Source organism: Apiospora phragmitis (genome assembly GCF_038363925.1).
Source record: "Apiospora phragmitis strain CBS 135458 chromosome Unknown utg000006l:1.0-5683423.0:1.0-5690449.0, whole genome shotgun sequence".
Lineage (NCBI taxonomy): Eukaryota > Fungi > Ascomycota > Sordariomycetes > Amphisphaeriales > Apiosporaceae > Apiospora > Apiospora phragmitis.
Genome location: NW_027117404.1, coordinates 5,088,881 through 5,114,584, shown reverse-complemented (window position 1 = coordinate 5,114,584; position 25,704 = coordinate 5,088,881). Strand labels below are relative to the sequence as shown.

The following is a 25,704-nucleotide window of genomic DNA, read 5'->3' as shown; positions in this document are numbered from 1 at the left end:
TGGCTTGCGGGATGACTCGGGCCTACCACGAACGGTAGCAAAATCCAAGTATTACTGCCATTCGCATCAAGTATGACATTTCCCAGGCGCCACCGCAGCCAGCTCCCATATCCGAATGTTTCTGTTCCGTTCTAGGATCTACGCGCCTCCTTGAAACGACATGTATAAGGCGTGGACAGGCTAGACTCTGAACTTCGTGTCCTCGAGGCAAAGGCCAGTGGGCTACGGTCTTCTGCTCTGGCGTCTGTTTGAGCCAGGAATTATGACTACTCTGATTGCACTTCTAACCCACCCGTGGTCGAAAACGATCGGAACTTGCAACGAAACTCAAGCGTGCCCTCCTCCCTCGTGACCATGGAAACGACGGGTGGGTGGGCGAAGGTTTGTCCATGGAATCTCTGTTTATGCTTGCTTCAGGCAAAGGACAAGGCCGGAGTGTTGTTGCTCAGTAGGTAGGTGGTATCATTCTTGCATGATACTCTTTCCTCCCTTTCCCTGTTTTGACTAGGTCAGTAAATGAGAGGTCCATATGCCTTTTCCTCCTGGGCCTTTCTATGAAGTTGGGTAATGATCTTAGCAAATCCGAGTTCGTGTGATGAGTTTGTTCACGGATGTGGCAGTGTATATGCAGCAAGCATGTACAAGAATATCTCTCGGGCACTACGCGAATTCCCCCCCCCCCCCCCCCCACGTAGAGATATCTACCATGAGCAGTGTCGTTAAATACTTCGTCATCGGGCTCAGTATCTATATGTATTTCTACACAAGGCTCTGGCCATGAACACCTTACAGAATCGATTCTTCCGCTGGTGCATGATCGTTGTTAAGTGGTCAAAGTTGCCTCGTTGGGCTAACCTTGGTACGCCATACGGACAAACAGACAGGATCCTCGTACCCAGTACCATGGTATGAGGGTCCCGAAGTTGGCTGGCTATTCAAGGGCGTACACATTCACGCCTCGTCAACTGAAGGCAACACATCACCAGCATAGAAGCCACATTCGTCAACCAGACAAGAGATATCATATCATAGACAAGAAGAACAAAAAGACGCTGCATACATGTTTCATTGAAACCGTCCGCTACCAAAAGTTCCCACCCCCCTATGGAAACCATGACTCCGTTTCATAACTTATCATATCCCCACCACCGACGGCCCGGTCACTTCGGCCGGTCATGCCGCCCCGCGTCCTCAATGGCCGCATCGAGCTGCCTCTCCTCGTCCTCGAGCCGCCGGATCTCGTCCTCCGTCATGCCCTCCTCGATCAGATGCGCATAGCGGCTCGGCGACCGCACCTCGGACCCCGGCCGGTCCGTCTGATGGCTCGTCCTGCCCACTGCGGCGGCGCCGCCGCCCACGCTCCCGTTGCGTTCCCTCTCCGTGGTATTAGGTGGTGCACCGCCGGAGACCGCGACGCGGATCGCGCTGTCTGCGGCGTACGACTGCGGCCTGCTGGATGTAACGCCTCGATCGCCGTTACCGTTGCTGCCGTTGTACAAGGAGTACTCGTTTTGCCGCAAGCTGTCTCTGCTCTGGTGCTGCTGTGTACCGATTCCGGCCGTCATCACCCCTCGTTCTTCCTGATACGGTGGCGTGTTCGAGTAGATGGTCGAGTCGTTGTCTTCACCAACACCGTCACGGTTGTGTAGGCGGCCACCGTCATCGGCGTACGCGGAGTGGGGACTGCTGTGGTTGACACCGGGCATCTCCTTTTCGCGCATCATCATAGCGGCGGCGCCGCTGTCTGAGGCATAGCCCACGTCGCCGTGAATATGGCGGCGTTGCTGCTTCCCGCCGGAGCGCCGACGGAAGCACAGGAAGGAGGCGAGGGCGCCGATGATGAGCAGGCCTCCGATCACAGCTCCTACGACGATGCCGGCTATAGCGCCCGGGGGCAGTCTATTAGACCCTGCTCCGGACGAACTATTGGCATCACTATTGTTGGGTGTAGCAGACGTCAATGAGCTCGTGGGCGATGACTGCACGGCCGTGGCAGTGGCAGTGCTTGCAGGGTCCGACGAAGTAGAGTTGATGAGACCTTCATTGCTATAAGGTAACTCTTCGTCGATGTACCCCAGCTCCGTAGCCAGTTTGCTTAAGGGGTCTGCACCGGACGGGGTCGGAGCCTGTTCGCTTGCGGTAAAAGGTGTAGTGTAGCTCCTGCCTTCTTTACGAGTTACCTTGTCAACCCAGTCCAAAGATAGGTACATCTTTTTCTCGAGGGCCTCCTTCTCATAGTCGGACGGCTCTATGGTCACAGACCCAGATCCAGTTTCAGGGACGACATTAACTACACGTAGGTGGTTAGCAGATTTGCTCATGAAACTCGCCAGGAACATCATTAGTCCTTGTGCGTTTGGAGAACATGGTAGTTGGGAGTCATACATGGCAAATTAACTGGAGGTGATCCTTGCCTTTCAGAAGGCATTCCTAACCATAACCCAGGTACATGTTCGCCACCATGACTTTTGCCGCCTTTTGAGGCTGCTTCTCCTGTTGGTAGTACAGTGCTTTCGACGGTTCTCTTTGTCTTAGAAATGGAAGAGATAGCGATTAGCCTTTCGGTGTTGTTGGATTCGACAACGAACAGCGAGGCGCCTGTTATATTGAGTTGCCCATTAACAGACCAACGCACTTTACGTTGCCCTGGCAAGGTGGCAACGAATACATGGGTGGCATGAAATCATAATCAAAGTAGATGCGGGTATTCTTTATAGTGGATGTCGTCGTTGTCGTATCCGAAGGAGGATCACTCTCGGATGGGAACGGCGTGACTGACTCCGTGGGTGATGCCGTGGTCCCACCTAGCCAGGCGACGAGCCCCAATATCGAGGCATCAAGGCGCATGTTCGTCGTGTAATGATTCCCCCCTGGCAACGTTGTTCGTCGGCGACGACAGGCTGATAGAAGTTCGTATGGAGTTCCCTTTCCTATGCCACGAGACTCATGGCCACCCGTAGTGCCTTCAAGGTATGCGATTCTGACACACCAACGGCAGTCTCACACTCGAGATCTTTCTTCGATTATGGCCGTGTAAGCGAAAAATGGCAGGCCAAGCAACGAACCAGCTCGCAAAACGCACGGCGACGAACAAACAAGACGACGTCGAAGAAGAATTGGCAAAATACCACGAACGAACTAGCAAGTGAGCAGGAGAAGCAGAAACAGTCGACGGGAATGTGTGAAAAGAGAAGCAACAGACAAAACGTAATGGAGGGATGAGAAGGGATCGGGAAACGAAAAAAGAACCAGCGGGATGCAGGCAGGGGGATTCCCAAACTACGGCGTCTTGCACTAGTGCCGAATCCTTCCTTGGGCGTGAATGTATGTGTATGTGTGTGTGTGTGTGTGTGTGTGTGTGTGGTGTGGTGTCAGCATTCACAGTCCCTCAGCCGTATACTAACTAAGGAATTAGCAAGCAGCAGTAAGGTATGTAGGTTACCATGATTGTGGAAAGGCGCCAAGTCAAGGAAGTGCCGCAGTCGTTTCTGCTCCCAATCAATCAATAATAAGAAGCACTTCGGAAAGTACATACTTAGTCAAACTGCAAGGGAGCGTATATGTGGGTGAGTGACGATTGGGTGCGGTGCCTGTCTGGGATGGGGGGAGTGCAGAGCAAACCGGGAATTGGCTGGGATTGATTGGTCGATTGCTTGTCCAACTCTCTGATGATGAGTCTCTTCTTGTGTTCTGGTGTCACCCAAAAACCAACCGCATGCTGCTTGCTGCGCCTCCCCTTCTGTCCACTCCGGTCTGGTCGTATGCCGCAGTCCTTCTGTCACACGCTGCATGCCATGCCCACCACCCGCTGAGACCCGGCGTCAATATCGAGAGACTCGTTTGTCTTGGTATCACGCGTTCATGCAAGCCACTCTTGTATTCATTCACCTTTTCATAATTCTTTGAACCCTTCCTTTTCCTGGGATTATGTCGAGTGACTGACCGACTTGGGACGACGACGTAGGATTATACAGACTTACTCACTTACACACGGGCCCCATATCTTTTTCCTCCATCCCTATCCCTTGCAGTTGGACCTTTTTGCTTCTTGGGAGTGAACCCCACTCGACCCTTGGAAGTGGATAGGCGGGTTGACAGCTAGTCGGGATTCTCTCTTATGGAAAAAGTAAGAAAAGACTTTATACAGTAAGACCTAGTCCGGTAGGAGAACTGCCCGAAATGACAGCTGACATTCAAGTTATACTGACAACTCGGTCCTCAATAAAGCCCGAAAAGTGCGCGAAATCGAGTTATGCACAAGATGTCTTGAAATATTGTCGACAATGTGTGCCATTGAGTTTGTGTCATCGCACATGTCCTGTGTGTAGTGGCAGGGTGGTAATGCTCGGGGTCATGAAGCGACCCGAGCCTTGCATATCGACTGCCACCACTTACTCAGAGCCACACCCTTGCCTGCTTCGTTAGTGCATACGGCTGAGCCGCTACTTTAAGTCGCAGCAGCCCTGCCACCCGGCTCCTCTTTTTTTTCTCTCTCTCTCATACATAAAATGGGGATGAGAAGCCAGATAAAAACGATGAAGAAGATTTTGTAGGCGGGCAGCCTTCTGGAGATCACACAGCATACTCATCGCCCCGAACCATCAACCTGCAGTTTCCTGTCTCAACGCCGAGTTTGCTCCTTTTCACTGTAACCTACTGGACTGATAAACAGCCCAAGCATCTCACCTAAGACGGGGTCCATCCGGGCGTTGGTGTTGGGGGTCCTCCTCTCGTTTGATAGCCCAGTGGGCCCAGGTTTCCATTTCTGGCGCCCCCCATTCTTTTTCTTACCCCTCCATTGCCCGCAGCCGAACGACAAGTGCCATTTTCCAATTTTAGAAACAGGAACTTCACCTCACGGCTTGGAGAACACCGCCGAGCTATATCTTACATACCTAGTCGCTATATCACTTTTTTTCCATTTATTGGCAAAAGAAGGCTTGTTACCGACTCGACCGCACATTGACCCAAGTCAAGTAATTCATTGAGGGCTACTTGCTTTTCACTGAGTAAGTGTATACGTAAATGGCCTGCCAATTCCTATGTACATGTACTTACCAAGGCTATGTTTGGAGGTTTGCTTTTTGGTATGTGCCGTGATTGCGCAAAAGAAGAATATCGATGTGCTTGAAACCAACCCCCCAAAAACGGCCCGATGGAAAGCCTACCAGTCCCGCCGAGAGAACAAGATCTTCCGCAGATCTCACATATTTGGGCCCCCAGGCATCGTCAATAACCAATACATACCCTTGTGATTGGTTGATGCTTCGTAAGGTAAAAAAAAAAAAAAAAAAAAAGCAACAACAACAGCCACATCGTCGCAGCGGGTGCTCTCCTGCTGCCTGGGGTCGGACTGCACATTTCTATCTCCGTGAGATGCTGCTGACGCGGTTCTTTTTCCGGATATATATTCTCTCTCCATGGTGATCATGTGCTGTTGCTATTATTAAAGGAGATTGGTATATTACTCTTCCCTCCCCCTCGGCTTGTCAGAAGACAATACCAGTGCCTCGATGCTACCGGCCCCGTTCTTTAATGGCCCGACCGCCGACATCCACCGTAGAATATTTTATTTGTGCCTTTGTGGCGGCATAGCAAAGATGCTGCTGTCTCTCCCTTGCGTGCTGGGACGTCATCGCCTACTTTGCCCTCGGGGGTCTATGCCATATGTATGTATGTATTCCTTCTTTGGCAGCTCACCGCTCTCCAGCGCTATCCGTGAGTATGGTAGACAAATGAATGGCATTGATGCCGCGCGGACTTGCAGTGGCACCCCCAGCCTTACGCGCCGCACCAAGCAGCATCGCATGTACATAATTGGTGAGTGGGATTTTAGCACGTATGCTGGTCTGCCCTATCTACCCCAGGTTTCAAACGAAACAAAGAGTCCAACAGTTTTTTCTGGCCTGTGTGGTCGATGAAACAAACCGGCAAACCCAGCCTACCCATCCCAGACTGGCCGGCCAGCGTGCCGGTTCGTTGAGATAGCGCCCGTGGAGGGCTTTCCAGACCTAACGGCGTGGCCTAGTATAGGTAAGGGTGTAGAGAATGAATGCAAGGAACGGCCATCCGGAGGTGCGGCCAAGCGCCGCACGCAGGTCGAACCGCCGCCGGCCGCAGAAAAGAGAGCACCGCGAATCGGCAGTCTAATTACACAAAGTAGAAGTACCTAGTTTGCCTTCTTATGTCGACCAGTGACCTATCACTTAGTAGAGGTAGGTAAGTAGTGGTTATGTAAGTCGCTATTATTCTTTCTTGCAAGTCACAGATACATAAATAGGTATGTAGTATCATTATTCCAACCAGTGGATCGACCGATCCAGCATCATATCTACAATCCCGATTATTTCTCGGCAAGCTCACATACTTCATCTTCCACACTTCCCACATCCACCACTCAGTCAGTTAGTCATGTAGCCACAGTCTCTTTGGATCAGCCACTGACTGACTGACTCAACTCACTCACTCACTCACTCACTCACTCACTCATTCTCCCTTCTTTCTTTCCTTGGAATACCCACCTACTCCACCGTGCCTTTCTCTCGTAACTAACGTAATAACTGGCCAGACAAGCGAGTACTGCAGCATGCTCCTTCCATATCTGACCTCATGACCCGTAACTATGTTGTGTTCAACAAAAAGGGAAGAACTCCATGCCCATGTGTAAAACGCCGAAATGCTATGCGTGTCTGTCTGTCTGATGATCACCACTCGGTAAGAAGTGTGACGAACAATCCATCCCAGCAACTACCCAAACCCAAGCGTCGCCCATGAAGATGCACCCTGAGTCCCATCCGAGGGCAGATTTCAAAAATGAGGGACGATGAGGCTATCTATGCAAAGGTCATGGAGATTTCCTTCTCCTTGCCGAAGTCATCATCGCTGTCCGCCCATGGATCATGAACCGCAATGTTAGGCACCGTCTGGCTCGTCCTCATCTCGGGCCGAGACGAGAAGGGCGAGTCCTTGGCTGGCGGCGGCGGCGGCGACGACTCCTCCAGCGGATCCTCATGGAAGGAGGTGTCGAAGCTCATGTGGACGGGGGAAGCCTCAGGTTCGAAATACGCGGCGGACGGGAGGGGGCTGGTATAACCGAAACCGCTAGACAAGGTGGGCGTCCGCTCCGAGGAGACCCTCAGCCCGGGCGAGGATGCCGTGCGCAGAGTCCTCGTCGCGTCCTCGCTCTTCGTCTCGCGGAGGCTGCTCCGCGGGTTGCTCTCGGGAGACGAGACGTCGAGCTTCATGGGCGGCAGCGTCGACTTCAGCTCCTTGGGCTCGATCTCGTCGGCGTGTCCGTGTCTCTCGAGAGCTCGGCGCGCATCGCGTCGACATCGAAGAGGACGCCGTGGTTGTTGCCGAACTTGTCCTCGGTCCGCGAGTTGCTTTCGGTGGCCCCTTTCTGCCCTTTGTGGGCGTCCTCGTAGACCTCCCAGTCCTGCTTGGGCTTCTTCTTGCGGGAAAAGAAGCCACCGAACGCGCCCTTCTTCCCGTTACCCTCCTTGTCGAGCTCCTTGCGGGCCTCTTCGATCTCTTCGATCAGCTCCCGCTGCTGTTCCCGGTGCTGATCCGGGTCGGGGTCCTCAATTTCCGTGAACTCGTCGCTCTCGACGAGCCATCCGGCTTCGCGCAACAGCCTCGGCATGGCTTGTCGGTAGTCCATGTGACCGACCACGAACTCGGAGCAATCCATGTTTTCGACGTCAGGGATCCCCTCAACCGGTGCGAGGCCGGTCACTCTACGAATGCCACCGTTGGTGAGACGGAAGAGATAACCCAGGATCCAATCGTTACGGTTGTATCCGTTTAAGAACCTGCCCGCGACGACGGTACGGCACTTTAGCCATTCGTCCTGCTTCGTGATCAGGGGTGATCCGAAAAGGTACACGTTCTGGACCAGGCCATATGCGCCCTTTCTGGCCAGCTCCAAGAGACAAGAGAAGATGACTCGGGAGCCGAGGGAGTAGCCCACAAGTGTGATAGGTCTGGTTCCCAAGTTGCGGTCGATCAGCGAATCAGCTAGAATCAGACCTGCAGACCAGGCACGATCGAGCGAGACCGCCCATGGATTGTCGATCAGGTATGCCAGCTTGGTAAGCACCACCGGCAGCTGCAGAGCAGCCATCAGACTGATCAGGATGGTGCTTCCCAATACTTGCTGGAGACCTTGAGTGAGAGCCTGGCGTGGTATGTTAGCAGTGAGGTGTCGGTACATGAACTCGATAACTTGCCTCTGTAGCCAGAATATTAATGGTGTCACCCATGCTAGTTAGCATTTCAGGCTCCCAAAGAATTGAGTAGATGTCACCCATGATTGGGTCGACCGTACTAAAAGGCAATCGAACATCATCGCTTGTGCTCGTCATCCAACCGGAAATCGTGATAATGAGGTTCACTCGCTTGTTGTTGTGCAGAGGACGGTACTCAAACGTCCTCACGGCACCCATTCGCTTATTCGCAGCTCTGCCGCCGATGACACTACCAGACGCAGCAGCGGATGAAGTGATAATGGCAGCACCGCCGGCGCCGGCCAAGAATGAGCTTGTTCCACCCACGCCGATTGTGGTAAAGCCTGCTGCAAGACCAGCACCAATAAGGGGTGCAAGGAGACCAGCGGACAGGCCAATGACGAGACCACCACCTACGGTCGCGAGACCCATCATGACGTACTTGCGCTTGAGGGCCAATTTCCTTCTGTTCTCCAGGTGCTCATCCTCGTTCCAGTTCTCGGACTCGGCTTGTTGTTGCATCTCCAGCGCATCCGTTACACGTTTCTCAAAGCGGCAAATATCTATCCAGGGGATGTCGATATCCTTGCCTACGCGCTCTAGCAGAACTCTCGACCTGGCATCATATATCGAGTCTGCAATCAGCACCAGAAAGAGATCGCAGAGCACGGTCCAGCGGAGATCGATATCAAGCTTGGCGGTGCCGGGCAGCTGCGACGGAGTCTTGACATCGGGCATTTCCTCTCCATCATGCACTTCGTAGGGCGGAGGCGCTTCCGCTGCTTTCTCCTCGCCGAACTTTGGGATGACAGAAGACCGCGGACTCGCAATACTTGCCGCCGCCGATCCGGGTTCGGAATCCGCCATAAAATTCTTCACTCTCGCATTATGCATGAGCACGGGGGTGAGATCCTGGGGCATAACACCATGCTCTGCTAATTGTTCGATCATGACCTGTTCGGCCGGGCTAATCTCCATATGCGCGTAGAGTCGAACCATGATCTTCTGAGACCACATCTTCATGGCCTCGGCTGCCATTGTGATGTCCTTCTTCGTTTTCTTGGTCTTTTCCATCTTTTCTGCCTCCTTTAGCATCTCGGATAGCTCCAGTCGTGTCGCACCCACGTATGCGATTCGTTGGCCCTCGGTGAGCAAATCCTTCGTTGCCTGTAGCTGCGAGACCGCGTCTCTCTGTTCGTCCAGGTCGATGGCACTAGTGCCACTGACTTCCTTGAATAGGTACTTCGTGTTACCGTCCATGCTTGTCTCGGAATCTGCGTCGTCGTCGACGAGCACACGGGTGTACCCCTTGCCGGCACCGCCCAGCCCAGCATAGACGTACTTCTCATCGTCTTCTTCGTTGTGTTCTTTGGCTACCAGTCTGTCGTCGTCATCGTAGATGTCGTACGGCGCATAAGCCGGCATCGTCTGCCAACCCTCATCACGATCCTCTTCCTCTTCCTTGTGGGGCGCAGTCAATTGTTGATGGGAGAACTCGGACATTATGTGCGCCGAGCTTGCTGTACTGTTGTCGCGGCTGTGATCGACAACGGGGCCCTTGCCTGTTTCGTCAGACTTCTTCTTCGCAGCTTCTATTTCCTTGATCGAGGGGCCAGCTATGGATGTAGCCGTGTCCGATCGCTGCCGTGCGGATGCTGGCGGCTCTGTGGACTCCGACTCTTCCTTGGGCTTGTTGTTGCTCTGGGCCGGGGCAGCCATGGGCGCAAAAGTCGCAGTCGCAGTCGGCACCGGTGTCTTGGAACCGTCGTTCTCTGCAGGCTCGGGGTTGGCGTTCGCGGGGTTGGAGTCGTAGGGGCATCCTGATAGTCGTCATCATCGCTGTTCCCGGCCGATGATTTTCCCTCCTTTTCCGACTTGGTTGGGACGGTCAAGTCTTCGGGCTTGGTCTTGGGCTTGGGCTCCTCGTCCGGCCCCTGCTCAGAGGAGCTTTTGGTGGACTGCTTGTCCGGAATCTTCTGATCTTTGGCTACATCGTTGTTGCGCCCCGGATCGGCAGGTTCTGGTTCGGGTGGGGGGCTGACATATTTTTTATGGGCAATCCGAAGTCGTCGAATTCTTGAACTGGTGCTACCGCCGCCATTGGTTTGTCTTGCTTCGCATGTGAATTCGAGTCTACGGGGCTGATTTCTTTTGCGTTTTTGACAGGGTTGTTGGGTTCGACGGCGTCGGATTCCTCAGTGTCGGGCATACTATGGCTTATGGGGGGTCGGGGGAATTGCTTGGCTCCAGAAAGTTGATGCACTCTGCCGTGGGGGTTTTATGTTGGAAGTTCGACATGCAAATCAAATCGACAAGACAAGACTCGCATGCAGTGCAGACAGGAGGAGGTGGGTGGGTGGTGTTAGTGGTGGGTAGGTTGGCGCAATCAATTGTAGGAAGTATGTATTAGTGTAGCATCCCAAGGGTCCCGGCACGCAGCGGCGCAGAATCGCCCGACCTAGGAGGTTGTTGATGCAATTAAATAAATAATGGGAACTCCAGTTTAGCTGCCTACGTCTGTATGCAACTAGCAATATCCAGGGTGAAACGTTTCATTCCATTCTATCCCATCGACAGCTTTCCCATATAAAGAAGGCAATCATTTGCGATTCTCCCACGTGCCTGCCTTTCAAAGACGGCCGGCAATCTCCATTTTACGTTGGGTCGAAGCGGTGGTTTGGTGCTGTTCCTGAATTCTGAGGTCTCAAAGGATGGAGTTTGGAGTTTGGGGGGGTCAAATCACCAGTGTCAGGCAGGGCCGCAGGAGAGCTAATCCACTAAAGGAGGGTCCTAGGGGGGGCCGCATTAACCACCTGCGCATCCGATGTGTGCTACATCTCAAGCTGGATCGACTCGAGACAACAGTTCGATGTAAGACGAATATCATATCGACCTGGAACTGATTTCGCCTACTTCGAATCCGACTTCTACAATTCGGGGAAAGAAAAAGCCATGGCTGGCTACATGTACTCAGGTTAGTGCGTGGCCTTGAGGAACTTTACTACTACGCAACTCCGGTATACCAATGTAGGCAGTGATCGGCGCTTGGCATCGGAAGATATGCAGGGTATTCGGCATCATACAGGAGCTTATAGATGGTATCAATTGCTCTCTAAATCAGTCGGAAGTAACCATCCTTCTTGAATGGTGCTAGCCCCCCTTTTCATAACCACGAACGCCTAGCAATGCCTATAGAAATGGTCGCGGATCGTGCAGCCCGCCAATGTCGGTCACCTTGTGTGCTATTTACATACCCCTATGCCTCGACAGCCTCCTCGGCACCATGAGGTTCTCCAGCCTCGGCGGCGCCTGCAGCTTCATCCTTGGGACCAGCCGCGGACTTGTTCTTCCTCTTGCGCTTCCGCTTAGGTCCTTCTACCGATGTTGAAGCCTCTGCACCCTCCGCAGTTGTCGGGGTGGTCTTGGGTTTAGAAGAAAGGCCATCGGTAGCAGGCTTTTTCTTTGGCTTTTTCACAGACAGCGGGTTGGGGCCCTTTGCCTTCTTGACCAACTTCCCCCCAACCCGTTCGCCTTGGGCGCCGCTTCGGGAGTCGTCTTCGTCGTCTTCATCCCTCTTTCTCTTGCCGCCAGGTCGAAGAATCTCAGCACGAAGCTTGGCTCGCTCATCACGCGATCGTTGGGCGACTGAGCCTGGTGCCATGGGCTCCAGAATGAGAACACTCCGCGAAATGTAAAGCAGCGGCACGCCTTGGACGCCGCGGAAGTAGCTGCGGATGTTGATGTCGTTGGTTCCTAGGCAGTAGTGGAAGCTATTTTTGCCGGAGCCCTTCGGATCGATACAGCTCGATAGACACTCGAGTTCGGGTAACGGTTCGGGGTGCGTTTCCGGAGTGTGGCCGCATCTGCGTCTTTCGAATGTCTTTCCCAGGGTGATTGCATCCTCCACGCACGGCTCTCCTTTGCTCCCATACAACTTCCTCATCGTACATGTGGTAACGAGCGGCTTGATGTCCTTGGCTTGAAGATTTTGCTGGAGACCTTTGACGAAGTCCATTTTGAATCGGCATGCATCCGCCACTGCTTGAAATCAGTACTCCATCAGAAATAGTCCGCGACTTCAAAGCCACTTACGAATTGAAGAGTCCACGAGGACTTGGTATGGTGTTCTGAAGCCAAAGTTCATGCAGTATTGTGACATGACCTTGCGGTACTGCTTCGCTCTCTTGGCGCGAGGCATCTTAGGCAATCTCTGAACCTCAAGATGGGCCGGATCGGCAGTGATTTGTTGGGATTTGGGTCGCGCGTGAAGCTGCTGAACGAAGTTGTCGGGTCTATTGAGCACGGCTGCCGTCACAGATACTCAAGATGTTGTCGAAAAAGTTCCATTTGGAAATTTGACTGGAGCTTCGATTAGATAAGAGGCATGGTCCCACTAAACAAATTTACCCCCCACCCTGCCGCCCCTGCAGGCTACCTTAGCTAATTGTCTTGGACACCATACGGAACCAATTCCGACACTACCACCTTGAACTTGAACTCATTCATAGCCGTAACGCCGGTTAACGCCATGGACTGACTGCCTGTCTTCCATGATGTTGAAATCTAACGATATACCAATCTTGAAAACCTGAAATGACTCGCTTGCCGCAATGTCGCCTTGAAAATGTACTAGTCAACCGCCGTCACGATGCCATGGTTAAAATCCATGGTAACCCGTAAGGATAAAAGTTGTTGGGCTATTTCCACCCATTATGTAGCATCACAACGATGCGGACCTCGTAAAATCTTTCGGGTCCTCATTCAGTATTACGCTGGCAAAGTCCAGCAACCACGCTGATATCGTCAAGTTTCCCTATCGCAATTAGCATCAAGCCCTGGCTTCTCCCACCTGACGGGGTTATCTTACCTCCTTCACTTGCCAGGCCTTCGTCAATGGCATGTTCCATGAAGGGGCTCTCCGCAAAGGGGTCAAGTGCAATGACCTTCGCAGCCTTCATAAGCTCCTCGGCGACGAAGTCCATTCCCCCATTGGCTCCATGTTTTCTATCGCCGCCGGCTTGGCCACCTTGCCCGCTCTCCCAGCGCTCCACGCTGGACGACACGTTCTCGACGATCTCGTGGGACCACAGGTTGTCAATGACACCATCTGACATGGCCAGCACGACGTCTCCTTCTTTCAGCTCGATTGTCTCCATGACGGCGTTGTTTTCCGGAGTATCCGGGCTGTTAGTGCCCAGTTGGCGGGGGCAGTCGAACCAATGCCACTGTTCCGTAGTTTTGTAGACCAATTCGCGTTGGCTGGGGCGCACGACCATGACCTGCGAGTCACCTAGATTCGTCACGTACAATAGGGGCTTCGGCTCGCCACCGTTCTTGTAATGCAGTTGCGCGCCGCACGCCGTCGTAGTCCCCAGGCATTCGGCGGGTCCGCTCGTAGCCTCCAGGGTCCGCTCGTAGGCCGCCTGGAGGTACGCGACCGGGCTCGGCGTATACGGCGCCCCGGCGCGCCGCGACTTGGCGATGTCCTCCTCCATCGCCGACACCCAGAAGTGCAGGATCAGCCGGGACCAGAGCCCCGCGTGGCCCCGCGGGCGCCGCGACCAGGCGCCCACGCCGTCGTTGGCGCAGAGGAAGTGGTCGCTCTCGTAAACGGCGTCGTCGCCGTTGGTCCAGCCGCGGATCAGCTCGCCGCCCACGAAGACGCGCTTGTCGCGGCTCTGGTGGTGCGTGCTGAGGGGGTCGCTAAAGGAGCCCGCCGGCGGGCTATAGAACGGCGGCGGGAAGGGGCGCGGCGGTCGTTTCGCGAACAGGGCGAAGCCGGTCTCGAAGCGGAAGGGGAGGCGTGCCGTGGATGACCCTGACGAGGGCGACGGTGACGGCGATGACGTGGCGGAGGAGGAAATTACCACATCCTTATCATCATCGTTTTCGACTTGGTCGCTGCTACTACTACGGGCGGCGACTTGCTGCGGCGCTCGCGTGGGAACGACATACGATCGACAACTAAAATGGAGAAAGGTCCGTTGGGGACGGATGGCTAACGCTGCTAGTTTGAAGGGGGTGGACGCCAGGAGATGAATTGGGAGAGGTGACCTCCTCATTCCCGCGACCAGGTCAATCAAGACCTAGGAGCGAAATTCCAATGCAGCCAGAGTCCTATTGTGTTGGTGCGATACAAGATCGTGTACCCGTGTTCTGGTGTTGCACGCTGGAAAGTCGTAAAGTGGTACTCCGGAGATCCGATGACGGCATTTGGGGAAGGCTGCTGGAACCATCGGCGCCCGCTGTAAGCCGCCGTAATCATGGGTCCCTACTCCGAGCTCGCAAAATAATCGCGAGACATTGATCTTCACATGGCGTGTTTCAATACCAGACCCATTGACATCTACGCAATCCTCAATTACCACATATATGGTGTACGGGTACACTAGCTTTTATAATTGCTTTCTCAATACTTGCACTTTTCCGCTACCCTGCCCAAGCACTGCTTCGACATGCGTATAACATTATTTTAGCATGAGGCTGAATCCCTAGCAAATAATAAATGCATGTAGCCCGCCTCAATATGGCGATTGTGTTGTCCGTTCCTTGAAAGCGCGACGGAATACGAGTTCTCATTGCCGCCACATTGGTACGGAGGAGAAAGGAAGAAGAAATTTCGTTCATGTAAGCTCGTTCCTGTCCGAGACATTGCGTCGACAGTTCATATTCTCTCCAAATAGCACTGGCTAGGGAGTAGTAATATTAGATGACGTCGTTGAAGAAGCTTTGGGAGCAATAGTCTCCCGTCCTCGACCTCGTTGCTGTTCCCGGGGCTGATACAGTGATGATGACGGGCATTCACGATCTGCGACGTCCTGAGCCAGGTGCCTGGGACAGGACTATTGTAAGATCTACAAATACAGTAGTGGACTTGGGAATATCGCAATTCGGAGAACAGGTTGGCTGCAGTGGAAACGCGCGTTCCGGTGGGCTTAGACAGGAGGATCGGACTTGGTGTATGTATGCCAGTCAACTGGTAGACTTGACCCAACCAATGCCAACGAACGAACATCTCCAGCCGATGCCATGGAGCCGTTGTTCGCGTGTGTGCGATTTTAAATCCCTTCATACCGCTGCGCCAAGCCCGCCAAGGTGATGCTTACACGGTGATTAGGAGAGAATGATGAGGTTGGTGTGCATTCAAAAGGTGTATCTTGATCAAACATACGGAGTACATTAAAGCACAGAGATGCAGAGGTAAAACAATATTATCTTGCAGATGTGCATGAGCATAAAAACGTGTTGGTACACAGAACCGCCATTGGCAGCCAACGTGGTTGATATCGAACTAACGTCTATTTTCAGTGTAGCCAGTCTTTGGTCAGTAACGGTGGGCTCCAGGAGTTTGGCGCTGGAGATGAGATGCGGCCCAGACTCTGGTCTCCACAGCTGAAGGGGGTCAGGGGGTTGGGTTTTTGAGGTTTTCTGAAGATTGCAACAACACACAAGGTTGCAGCACGCCGGTGTTACCGGCACTACCGGGTACTATGGCATTTCACTAGGGACATGAGACATAAGAATGCTGTTCACACAAAAGCATATACATAATCTAGAAGTGTCTGTAGCTTTCTGGTTATCCGTCTCACCCGAGCCGCTTCTAACCCAATGGGCCAGGGGCATCATGGAGAACTTCATCGTGGTGGAGTAATTTACTTAGTAGGCTCATAATACATACATATTCGGTGAGAATGCAAGTCATGTAGCAGTTCAAGTCAGCCACGAAATACCTGCCATTACCAGATCAAGTACAGGAGCGAATTTGTATACGTATTTATATGGTTATGCCTTATATAAACCGGCTAATGCGCAGGCGTCCGTACTGGTTAACATGCAACGGGTGGCCGTGAGATCTTTAAGGTCTCACTTCTACATTTTCTCAACAACAGCATCGCATCGCACGTTCGTAAGGCATAGCACAAGCGCAGCCTGCTCAAAAGTCTGCGCATGCCCTTGCTTTTTGCTCGATGCGGCCAACCAGGGCAAATACACGTATACCTGCACGTTTGCAAAATACCTGTATGCAGGCCATGCCCAAAGGCGTCGCCGAGCCGGGGACGTGTAAGTGATAAGTGCTGTAGTAAGAACATTGAACCTGTCGTAAACCGAGCTGGGCTGTCTTGGCTTTTCTTACCCTTACCCATTCCATCGCAATAGAAAAGAGGTGGCCGGGAGGCATGGTTTCGTATTTCTTCTCTTCTCTACCAGAAATTAACAGTGTTTTTGCTTCTATCAAATGCATACTCCGTACAGCTCTTCCAATGTAGAGTTCAAGACGAGATACCTGAGCCGCTACCTACATCACGAAGCCCATACAATAAGAAAATATTGGAGTGAGTTTATTTTATTTTTTACCTCCGGTACATTGCAACCTCGAAAACCCTCCGCTACCTTGCTTGCTCGCAGGTGAAAGTTGCATTCCGGCCCTTGTTGCGCGCTCCTGGTAGTGGGGCGTAGGTCCCCTCTAGTCCCGCGCTTGCTTGTCGTGTCCCTGTAAACACGGCGAGTAGGAAAGATCGGATAGCGTCATGCGACTTACACCACCGCCTCCCATTATTCTATGCGGCCAATAGTAATACACCTTCAGAGCTACGTAGCTAATCCGCCCGTGGTTGGGCTGGGTTGTTTGACGGGTCATCTTGGCTACCCTAGGTACAGTACAGTACCTACGTAAGTCGCCGTACACGTAGTAGGTCGGTCGTGATTAAGAGACAGACGAGAATATATTTCATCGCACCTGCATTTCTTCCTGCTTGACCGGAACCTCTCGAGCTTGCGACGAACCTTCTTTTTTTTTTTGCCCTTCCTTCCCGGCCCTTCGCTCTAGATTGGAAGCACGAAAATAACCCCGCCGTCTTGAGGTCGAATCGGCTCTTGCGCAGATACCGAGTTTTGAGTTTTGGGCTTTCGAGGCACGGGAGAACCCTCTTTGACACTTTGAGACCGGACGACCAGGGTTAAATCTTTTTTAGAGTCCGCCCCCGACTCTTCCGCGAAATCCATCCTGAGACGACGACAGACAGTCAATCCGAAGTCGGTTGTCCAATAGAATACGGTTGACGCGCACTTACTCGCACCTCGTTTGAGCGAAACCTGATTCAGGAGCTACTATCACTGGGGAAGTTTCAGCAGATGGTGGGAATTCTTCCTCTATCACATATTGCTTGTCTCGGGCCTTTCTATATCGACATTCGTTTCCGCCTCTTGTTGAACACAGTTTTTTGTCGCCAATCCGACGAGCAGCTGAAGCAAGTCAAAGTGAGTACCTAGGTGACGCTTCCTATAAGCCAAAACCAAGTCCCAGTCTGCCCAAGTCCCCCTCCGCCCCCTGTGCCAAGGGACCTCACCTGGACGGCGAACCAGTTACGAATCCGGCCAAAATCCACCCAAACCAGCCCCTTGCTCTTCGTATCCTTATCCCGACTCACTTGACAGCTCAGCGGGACGCCTCGCTGGCTGCTTTGTAATATCTCCACGTTGAGCCCGGGGGAAGTCTTTCGGTCCTTTTTGCCCATCTTCCCCCTTAACTTTCAACTGGGACGACCAACTGCAGTGGACGAACGACAGCGACGGACGGACGGACAAGCAAATCGGCCTGGTTGACGAATGCTGATGATCTGCTGTGCATGGTAGAGATAAGCGACCAACACTGCAAGCCTCTGTGGTGGGTCTAGTCTGCACCGGCAGCTCAGTTCACTTAAGAGTCTCTCTCGGTCGACCATATCACACTGCTGCTGCTGGCAGAGTGTCGACAACAACCACACATATAGACCTCCTCCGGCGGGTTTGCCGAGAGTCTGTGGTTCACGATGGTACGAAAACGAGGTTCGTATATTCTTTCTTTTTTCTTGGCTTCTTCTACTCCCTCCTCCTATCCATCTGCTATGAAGCGATACAGTCCCGCCTTTCATCTTCCCATCGGCCCACCATGGTACTTTCAATTCCTCTTGATCCATACTCGGGACTTGGGAGTATTATTAGCTGGTGCGTCACTTGGCCCCCCCTGTATCACGGAGCTTCAGCACACATGCTGTATGAAGATGTGCAGCTGTAGCTGTACCCAAGGCAGCAAATGACATAACATGTCCTTTTCTTTGAGTGCTCCTTAGTAGCGCTTGCCTTGCACCACAAGCCAATAGCTTACTTAGGTCGGGCTTTTTTCAGCTTCTATGTCTATGACACAATATCTGGCTGGCTGAGTGCTGCTATCTGCCCATCGGTGAATGCACACAGACGCCCGAGGAAAGTTGGGAGACCGCCTGAGAGTTGTTGATAGCTTGCGACTTTGACCTACTTAACCTACGAGTTGACAGCTTTTTTGTTGTTGTTGTTGTTTGTTTGCTGAGCCGCATCTGTGTCCATTCACTATTTATTCGCCACTCTTTCCTTTCGACTCTTGCTGTTTTGCTGTTTTGAAGCACATTCGCATTCCTCAAGTGCAGGAATTATCCAAAAAAGGGTCGATCCCATCTCTGTGCAGCAGCAGCTCGGCTCAGTGTGCCGGACAAAGAGAGCCAGCACCCACACTCCCTTTAGGCATTGCTGGGCATCCATCGTTTGTTCGGCATTTCCTGTTAATTAGGACTTTGCGCCAAGCCGAAGCCATAATAATAATCTGCAATGGCCATCATGCTAATCATGCCCTATTGAGCCAACAGTCCTCTCTTTTATGTCCCAGTTTTCTGGGAATCCAAGAGACTCCTTTACTGAATCGCCGAATTCAACGTCACCTGCAAACGACGGCGCCCAAAAACCCAACTTTGCACTCAATCAATGCGGCGAGCGCACATCGCTCCCGGCTTTTGGAAGATTTCGCTCCAACTCAGCACGCCTGCCATCCACACCTGTACCGTCGTCACCCGTACGCGACAAACATGACATTTCTCCTCTAGCCGAGTCCCCGATTCAACCACCCAAGCGCACACCAGCCCGGAATAGAAATTCGTCACGACCCTTGTCTATGGTGCAGACCTACCAACCGCACCTCATGGACGTCAACGAAGACACCATCCCGGAGCTGCAGCCCATCTTCACCTTCCTCAACAGCCATGCGAACAAGCTGTACCAAGAGGGCTATTTCCTGAAGCTCGACGACCAAAATATACGTGCGTAACTTCCTCCAACGCCTCCATCCGATTGTCGATGCTGCAAGTCAAGTCATGCATGGTGCTAACCCCGCGGTTTAGAGGGTCGTCCGAACCCAGACAGGACATGGACAGAATGTTTCGCCCAGCTTGTTGGCACTGTGTTGTCGCTATGGGATGCCAGCGAACTGGACACCGCCGGCGAAACTGGCGAAGTCCTCCCCCAAGTTTATTAACTTGACGGATGCCACAATCAAGATGGTATGTAGTATTAGGTGGCACTATACCCTAACAAGTTCAGGATCATGCCCCCCGCACCATTCGTGAAGGCCGAATGGAGTGCTGACTTCAGTAACAGATCGATTCGTTACCGACGCGATCCCCCGAAGAGAAGCCTCTACAGAATATACTGAGCATCAACACGGCTGGGAGGAACCGATACTTGCTGCATTTCAACTCACGTCACTCGCTTGTTCAATGGACTGCCAGCATCCGACTTTCTATCTACGAGCACTCAACGCTGCAGGAAGCCTACACCGGAGCTCTGATCGCTGGCAAGGGAAAGACTCTGAACAACATTGCAATCATAATGGAGAGATCCCGGGTCACGACCCAAGAATGGGTACGAGTGCGCTTTGGTGCCGGAGTGCCATGGAAACGCTGTTGGTGCGTTATCTCGCCTCCGGACGAGAAGGAATATATAAAACTTCAGAAGGAGATGAAGAAGAGGTCCCCATACGATCGCTCGCATGCGCCAATACTCAAAGGCGACATCCGGTTCTACGAAAGCAAGGTGGAAGGAAAGAAGCAGAAAAAGGCAAAACCAGTTGCGACTATCACGGATGCTTATTCGGCCTACGCCATCTACCCTCAGGCAAAGTCCCTGATTGACGCTTCCACACTGATCAAGATCGAAGGCGTTATCACCATTCATTCGGATCCACCTTCGTCTACGGAAGGATTCGTATTCATCATGCCGGAAGTCCACCCGGCAGTGAGCGGCTTCGAGACGATGCTACGGTCTTTATTTCCTACCTGGGATACGTTTGGCCTGTATGGCCGTCCTGGTAGACTAGTCGCCAGCACCATAGACCCTCGATCGTTGATGTTTGCTATGCCAAAGCACAGACGCTACGGATACTTGGAGGTACTAGATGTCAATGGGTTGATTTTGTCGGACGGGAGCCAAGCCTGGTCAGAGAGGGACTGGAGGAAACAACTCAAAGATTTGACAGGACAGCGTATGACCAGCATCAGCGACGAACCCGACGGCGACACCCGTAGCAGGTCAAATAGCAAACGACTCAGTTTTGGGCAGGGTGCGGAAGGCGCAGGCAAACCGCGTGTAGGCTTTGCCGAGAGCGGCCCCCCTCCGCTCGTTCATCGCGATCGATGTCTCTCAGCAACCGACCTCCGCCCAGGACCGATTCAGCCCCTCCGGATCATAACCGCGAACGAGCGCCTTCGGCAATGGCTGGTGCCATGAAGTCAGGACATGCTAGGAATGCGTCCGACTCCAATCTAGCTTCTGGCGCGCCGCCGCCGCCGCCGTTTCACTCCGATTCCCCAGTCAGCAACGGCCCTCCTGGTCGGGGTCCGCCGCGCCAGTTCGTGAATGACTTGGCCGCAACCCCAGAACGAATGAGCTCGGACGAAGATCGAGAGCCTCCGAACCTGGAGGCAATGCGGGCACTTCAGACGCCGGAACCAGTGTCTCGGCCACCTGCTTTCTCCCCATGCCCCAGGAGCAAGACCGAACCAAAGGCCATATCACTCCCCTGAGATGCGTCGAGCAAACAGTCGCATGTCCGTCAATACACTAACCCAACTTGCGCAAGCCGGTGGCATTGGCGGAGTTGGCCAGCAGAACGGCTGGGACGCTGAGAAGAAGGGAAACAACTCTTTGGCTGCTCCCCACGCGGACCAACGTGGTCCCCCGGTACCTGCTCACACTTCCAACCCTGACATGGCTGCTGATGCCCGCTATCGTGATAACGGAAACCAGGATCGTCCAAACTCGCCTGCCCTGCCTCCCCCCGGACTTCGTCTCAATACAAAGGTATCTAAGTCATCCTTGAATCACGAGATGGTCCCTCCGAGCCCGGGCTTTCGTGGGCCTAGTCCAGGCTCTCGTCCACAGACTCCCGATAGACGCAGTCCGGCTTACGGGCCGGGGGCTGGTCCCGGTTTTGATCAGCGACCGCCGCCTGGGCGTGGACAGCCTCCTCACATGATGAACGGACGTGGACCTCCTCCAGGAAACATGGGACCACCACCTGGTCGCGGACCTCCCGGTCCAGGTGGCACTCCGCCTCATATGGGACGAGGAGGGTACCGCGGCCCACCGGGCCCTGGAGGACCGGGATCGAGGCCAACAACTCCTGGTGGAAGCCGGCGGCCGCCACCAGCACCTTTAAACACATCGCCTCCCATTCACCGGAAGCCACTACCAACTCGGTCCGACAGCCTTCGGAGCGGGTTAGGCGATTCGATTCCTGGTTCGTCGGCAGCCTCGAGTAATGGTAGTTTCACCCGCGGGCTTGATCCCAACGTACTCGCCCAGATTCATACGAGTAACTCTAGCAGCAGGAGCACACCCCCACCCCAACAGCTACCAGACCTGCCCCAAGGTATAGTACCAGAACAGGGCGTAATAGGCTTTATACCCCGTCGCACGAACACGAATCAAAGCTACGCGAGCAGCTACGACTCGGCCGAGAGCCCAGATTATGCTAGTACCAGGCCCTCGACAGACACAGCTGCCTCCGTGGAGAGACCGCGAGCTGGCGTTCTCCGGACCGTGGGCGACGAATCTCATAATGTTCCTCGGCCAGATATTCCGAATGTGGATTTCGGTCCTACCTTCAACTTCGCGAACCCGGCCCGCAATAAAACACCAACTCCCGGGTTTGCTTCACCCCCACGATCATTCTCGCCTGGTCCGCGATCCTTCTCCCCTGCGCCCCTGCAACCGAGCAAGTCCCCAGCCCCTGACACGGCACACAATCGGCAGCAATCTGAAGAAAACACAGCTCGCCGGAGTGTAGTATGGCAGCCTGCGGGGGCTCAGCAAGGCTCTGACAGCTCAGGCAGCCATGGCCTCTCTGCTGAGCAGTTTGTTCAGCAACGTGCGGCTGCTGCCTCTACGCCGTTGTACGCTCACCAGCGCCAGTCTTCGGGCTTTTCGCTTAGTGGATATCGCACTGGAACGCCAACGCCGCCCTGGAGCGAAGCCAGGGTCCCCGCGACTATATGGGCAGCCACTCTCGATCCACGTCGCAGGATCTACTTCAACGACCCAGCTCCAGAGGTGCCGGTGCTGTTTTGGGTGGCCAGGGCGGCCAAGGTGACTCGCACCTCTCAGCAAGAGAGCAAGAGCAGGTGGCACGCATGACTGGCACACCATTGGTCAACATGGCAGCCAACAGAACTCCCCCGCAACAGCAACAAGGATCCGGTCTCGTCGGTGCCATCGAAGCTAGGGAGCGAGAGAGGCAGCAGGCGAAGCAAGGGTACAGCGGCCAAGCTATCCAACAAGCAATCGACCAACGCCGTATGATGCAACAGCAGCAGAGCTATCAGAACTACGCACAGCCCATGTCTCCAGGAGGTATGCCACCTCCCTCTGGGATGTACTCGAACATGAACACGAGTAGAAACATGCTGGCTAGCCCCCAGTCGCCGGGGCCGCAAGCTATGGGGTACCCCCAGAACTTCGTCGGAGGCGGAGCTCAGATGTATGCTCAGCGCGGCGGGTGGACCAGCCCGGGACCCAACTCACCCCGCCAGGGGGGCTACGCGCCGCAGGGTCAGTTTTCGCCACCCTTTAGCCCACCACCACCAGGCCAGATTCCCAGGGTGATGAGCCCGCAGCAGCAGAGTCGCGCTCAGCAGGGCTTCAACCCAGGTTACCATGGACAAGCTTTCTAGAAGCCGTTGTTTCAATTCGAGTAGGGATACGCACGACGTAACGACACCTGAGCTTGTAGGATTATTTGCATATACAATTGGAAGGTGTCTGGATTGATAAGCGATTCAAGATTGAATTAATTTTTTGGAGACATATTGAAAGGGAGCATGGCATAGGCGGTTCCTAATGGCAACTTCACTTTTAAACCTGATAAATGAGTCGCCCCGGGAAGTTATCCAGTGGCGAATATAAGCATGATGAGGGCATTCAAGCATGGGTATAGCACAGTTTGCATTGCATTTTCTAGGTTAGGAATTCTTCTTGTCGATACCTTGTTCATTCTTCTTTTGATTCTTTAGTATTGCCTCGCTTAGGGACAATAATAGGCTATGTATCTAGTCTGATATTTAAGGGAAAAAAGCAGAAAAGTCAAACTCATAGATATGGTGACATCGTCCGATTTCCTTCCTCCCTTCTGCTGAGACAGCTGTCGATGATCTGCAGGGACCCTACGGGATGAAATGACTCGCAACTTGGGACTGGCTAACAAAGGTACCGTACTAGCGGAATAGTGACACACAGGTCTAGACCGCTAAATTAAATGGGCCGCCCGACAATAAGGCCAGGGGCTCACGATATCGGGAAGGCAAACCGTTCGGACGGGAGAGTGGGCGTCATCTTTGCCGAGGCTAGTCATGTCATCGAGAACAGTGGAACTCCTGGATTGCCCATGAATCTGGGGTGTCTGTCTGTCTTTCACATGTCCAAACTGTTCTAGCCAACGAACTCTTCTTTTCTTTTTTTCCTTTTCTCCCTTCTCTTTCTTTGATCAATAGATCTGACGCTCGCTCAGCCTCCCTCCAGGCAATTCCTCGGTAGACCGATCTTTTTCAGCAGACGACGACGAAAGTACTTGCGAAAGAAACAAGACAAGACAAAGAAGAGCCATGCCGCAACAAAACGCACCTGCGCCCGGGGCGGCGCCTACCGCCGAACAGCTCGAGCCCGTCAAGGCCGCCGTCCGCGCTCTGCTGCACCAGCCCGAGTACGACGACGGCTCCGCGGGCCCGGTGCTCGTCCGGCTTGCCTGGCATTCGGCCGGCACGTACTGCAAGGAGACCAATACTGGGGGGTCGAACGGGGCGGGTATGCGATACGAGAAGGAAGGTGTAAGTGTCTTATTCCTTGTTTCCTTGCGCCGCTGCGCCAAGATGTTTTTCTATAACAAATCGTACCATTGGTATGCTGACAAATCCGTTTTCTGTTTTGATAGGGCGACCCAGCCAACGCCGGCCTGCAGCACGCGCGCGCCTTCCTCGAGCCCGTCAAGTCGCAATTCCCCTTCATCTCGTACGCGGACCTCTGGACGCTCGCGGCCGCGGTCGCCGTCGCTGAGATGGGCGGCCCTTCGGTCCCCTGGCAGGGGGGGCGCACCGACTACGTCGATGACGCCAAAGTGCCGCCGCGCGGGCGCCTGCCCGACGGCGCGCAGGGCGCGGACCACCTGCGCTTCATATTCTACCGCATGGGTTTTAACGATCAGGAGATCGTCGCGCTCAGCGGCGCGCATAACCTCGGCCGCTGCCACGGCGACCGCAGCGGCTTCGAGGGCAAGTGGGTCAACAACCCGACGCGGCTCTCGAATCAGTACTTCAAGCTGCTGCTGAAGTTCGAGGGCAAGTGGCGGAAGACGACGCTCGCCAACGGGCTGCAGCAATTCGTCTACGTGGACGAGGACCTAGCTGGAGGCGAGGGCGACGAAGATGAAAAGGAGGAGGGGCTGATGATGCTCCCGACCGACATGAGCCTGCTCAGCGACCCGCAGTTCCGGCCGTGGGTCGAGAAGTACGCCGCGGACCAGGACCTGTTCTTCCGCGACTTCGCTGCCGTCTTCGCCAAGCTGCTCGAGCTGGGGCTGAAGCGCGATAGCCAGGGCCGCGTAGTCAACGACGAGAACGTCGAGGACGGCTACCGCAGCGCGCCCAAGAAGAGCGACGCGCCCGGCGCGCCGGAGAAGTCGCAGGGGTCTGGCCAGACGGGCGACGAGGCGGCGCCGCTGCAGAAGGAGAATGAGCAGTACCGTCGGCGGGCGGGTGGGGCGAAGTTGTAAGATGGTACATGATACGATGACTAGAAAGACGGTGGATTGATAGAAGTCTTACGATATGAAAAAGAGATAGATGGATGGATAGAGCTAGAGAGAGCGAGGATGCGTGTACAACAGGGGCGAGTTGGCGGAGCGGCCTTCGGGCTTTAGATTATAGTAACTAGATTCCGCGAGGTGGGAGGGAGTATCTTACTCCCGCATAGAGAGACAAAGATAGACAGAATAGAAGAGGCCGCCATCTTAGAGGCAGGTCTCGTAGATGTCATGTTTGCTGCTTTACGGTCAATCGAATATGGTTGTGTCTGATTCCATCGAGTACATGAAGTTTTCCGGTCCCAGAGAGCATCCCGTCTGCGATCCCGCAACCAACTTCTTCCG

The 25,704-nt window shown here is 53.8% G+C and overlaps 6 protein-coding genes across 6 annotated transcripts; 2 read left to right on the top strand and 4 right to left on the bottom strand.

The window, feature by feature from the left end:
- Nucleotides 1-1,160: 1,160 nt before the first annotated feature.
- Nucleotides 1,161-2,339, bottom strand: PG994_006772 (uncharacterized protein; the record flags this gene model as incomplete). Its single annotated transcript, XM_066858181.1, has 1 exon — nucleotides 1,161-2,339. One exon carries the CDS (start codon nucleotides 2,337-2,339, stop codon nucleotides 1,161-1,163), a length of 1,179 nt encoding a protein of 392 aa, XP_066717450.1.
- A 4,494-nt stretch (nucleotides 2,340-6,833) lies between these two features.
- PG994_006771 (uncharacterized protein) lies at nucleotides 6,834-10,434 on the bottom strand (the record flags this gene model as incomplete). Its single annotated transcript, XM_066858180.1, has 5 exons — nucleotides 6,834-7,280; nucleotides 7,331-8,230; nucleotides 8,322-10,004; nucleotides 10,112-10,201; nucleotides 10,363-10,434. The coding sequence occupies 5 exons, from the start codon at nucleotides 10,432-10,434 to the stop codon at nucleotides 6,834-6,836; spliced, it is 3,192 nt and encodes a 1,063-aa protein (XP_066717449.1).
- A 1,047-nt stretch (nucleotides 10,435-11,481) lies between these two features.
- PG994_006770 (uncharacterized protein) lies at nucleotides 11,482-12,423 on the bottom strand (the record flags this gene model as incomplete). The annotated part of the gene is made up of 2 exons (XM_066858179.1): nucleotides 11,482-12,263; nucleotides 12,318-12,423. The coding sequence occupies 2 exons, from the start codon at nucleotides 12,421-12,423 to the stop codon at nucleotides 11,482-11,484; spliced, it is 888 nt and encodes a 295-aa protein (XP_066717448.1).
- A 559-nt stretch (nucleotides 12,424-12,982) lies between these two features.
- Nucleotides 12,983-14,287, bottom strand: PG994_006769 (uncharacterized protein; the record flags this gene model as incomplete). The annotated part of the gene is made up of 1 exon (XM_066858178.1): nucleotides 12,983-14,287. The coding sequence occupies one exon, from the start codon at nucleotides 14,285-14,287 to the stop codon at nucleotides 12,983-12,985; it is 1,305 nt and encodes a 434-aa protein (XP_066717447.1).
- A 4,598-nt stretch (nucleotides 14,288-18,885) lies between these two features.
- On the top strand, nucleotides 18,886-23,239 carry PG994_006768 (ph domain protein; the record flags this gene model as incomplete). The annotated part of the gene is made up of 6 exons (XM_066858177.1): nucleotides 18,886-19,330; nucleotides 19,412-19,524; nucleotides 19,668-20,596; nucleotides 20,659-21,019; nucleotides 21,093-22,462; nucleotides 22,612-23,239. Coding segments are annotated over 6 exons (3,846 nt in total), but the record flags the coding sequence as incomplete, so codon positions are not given.
- Nucleotides 23,240-24,166: 927 nt separating this feature from the next.
- Nucleotides 24,167-25,329, top strand: PG994_006767 (heme peroxidase; the record flags this gene model as incomplete). The annotated part of the gene is made up of 2 exons (XM_066858176.1): nucleotides 24,167-24,388; nucleotides 24,493-25,329. 2 exons carry the CDS (start codon nucleotides 24,167-24,169, stop codon nucleotides 25,327-25,329), a joined length of 1,059 nt encoding a protein of 352 aa, XP_066717445.1.
- Nucleotides 25,330-25,704: the final 375 nt, after the last annotated feature.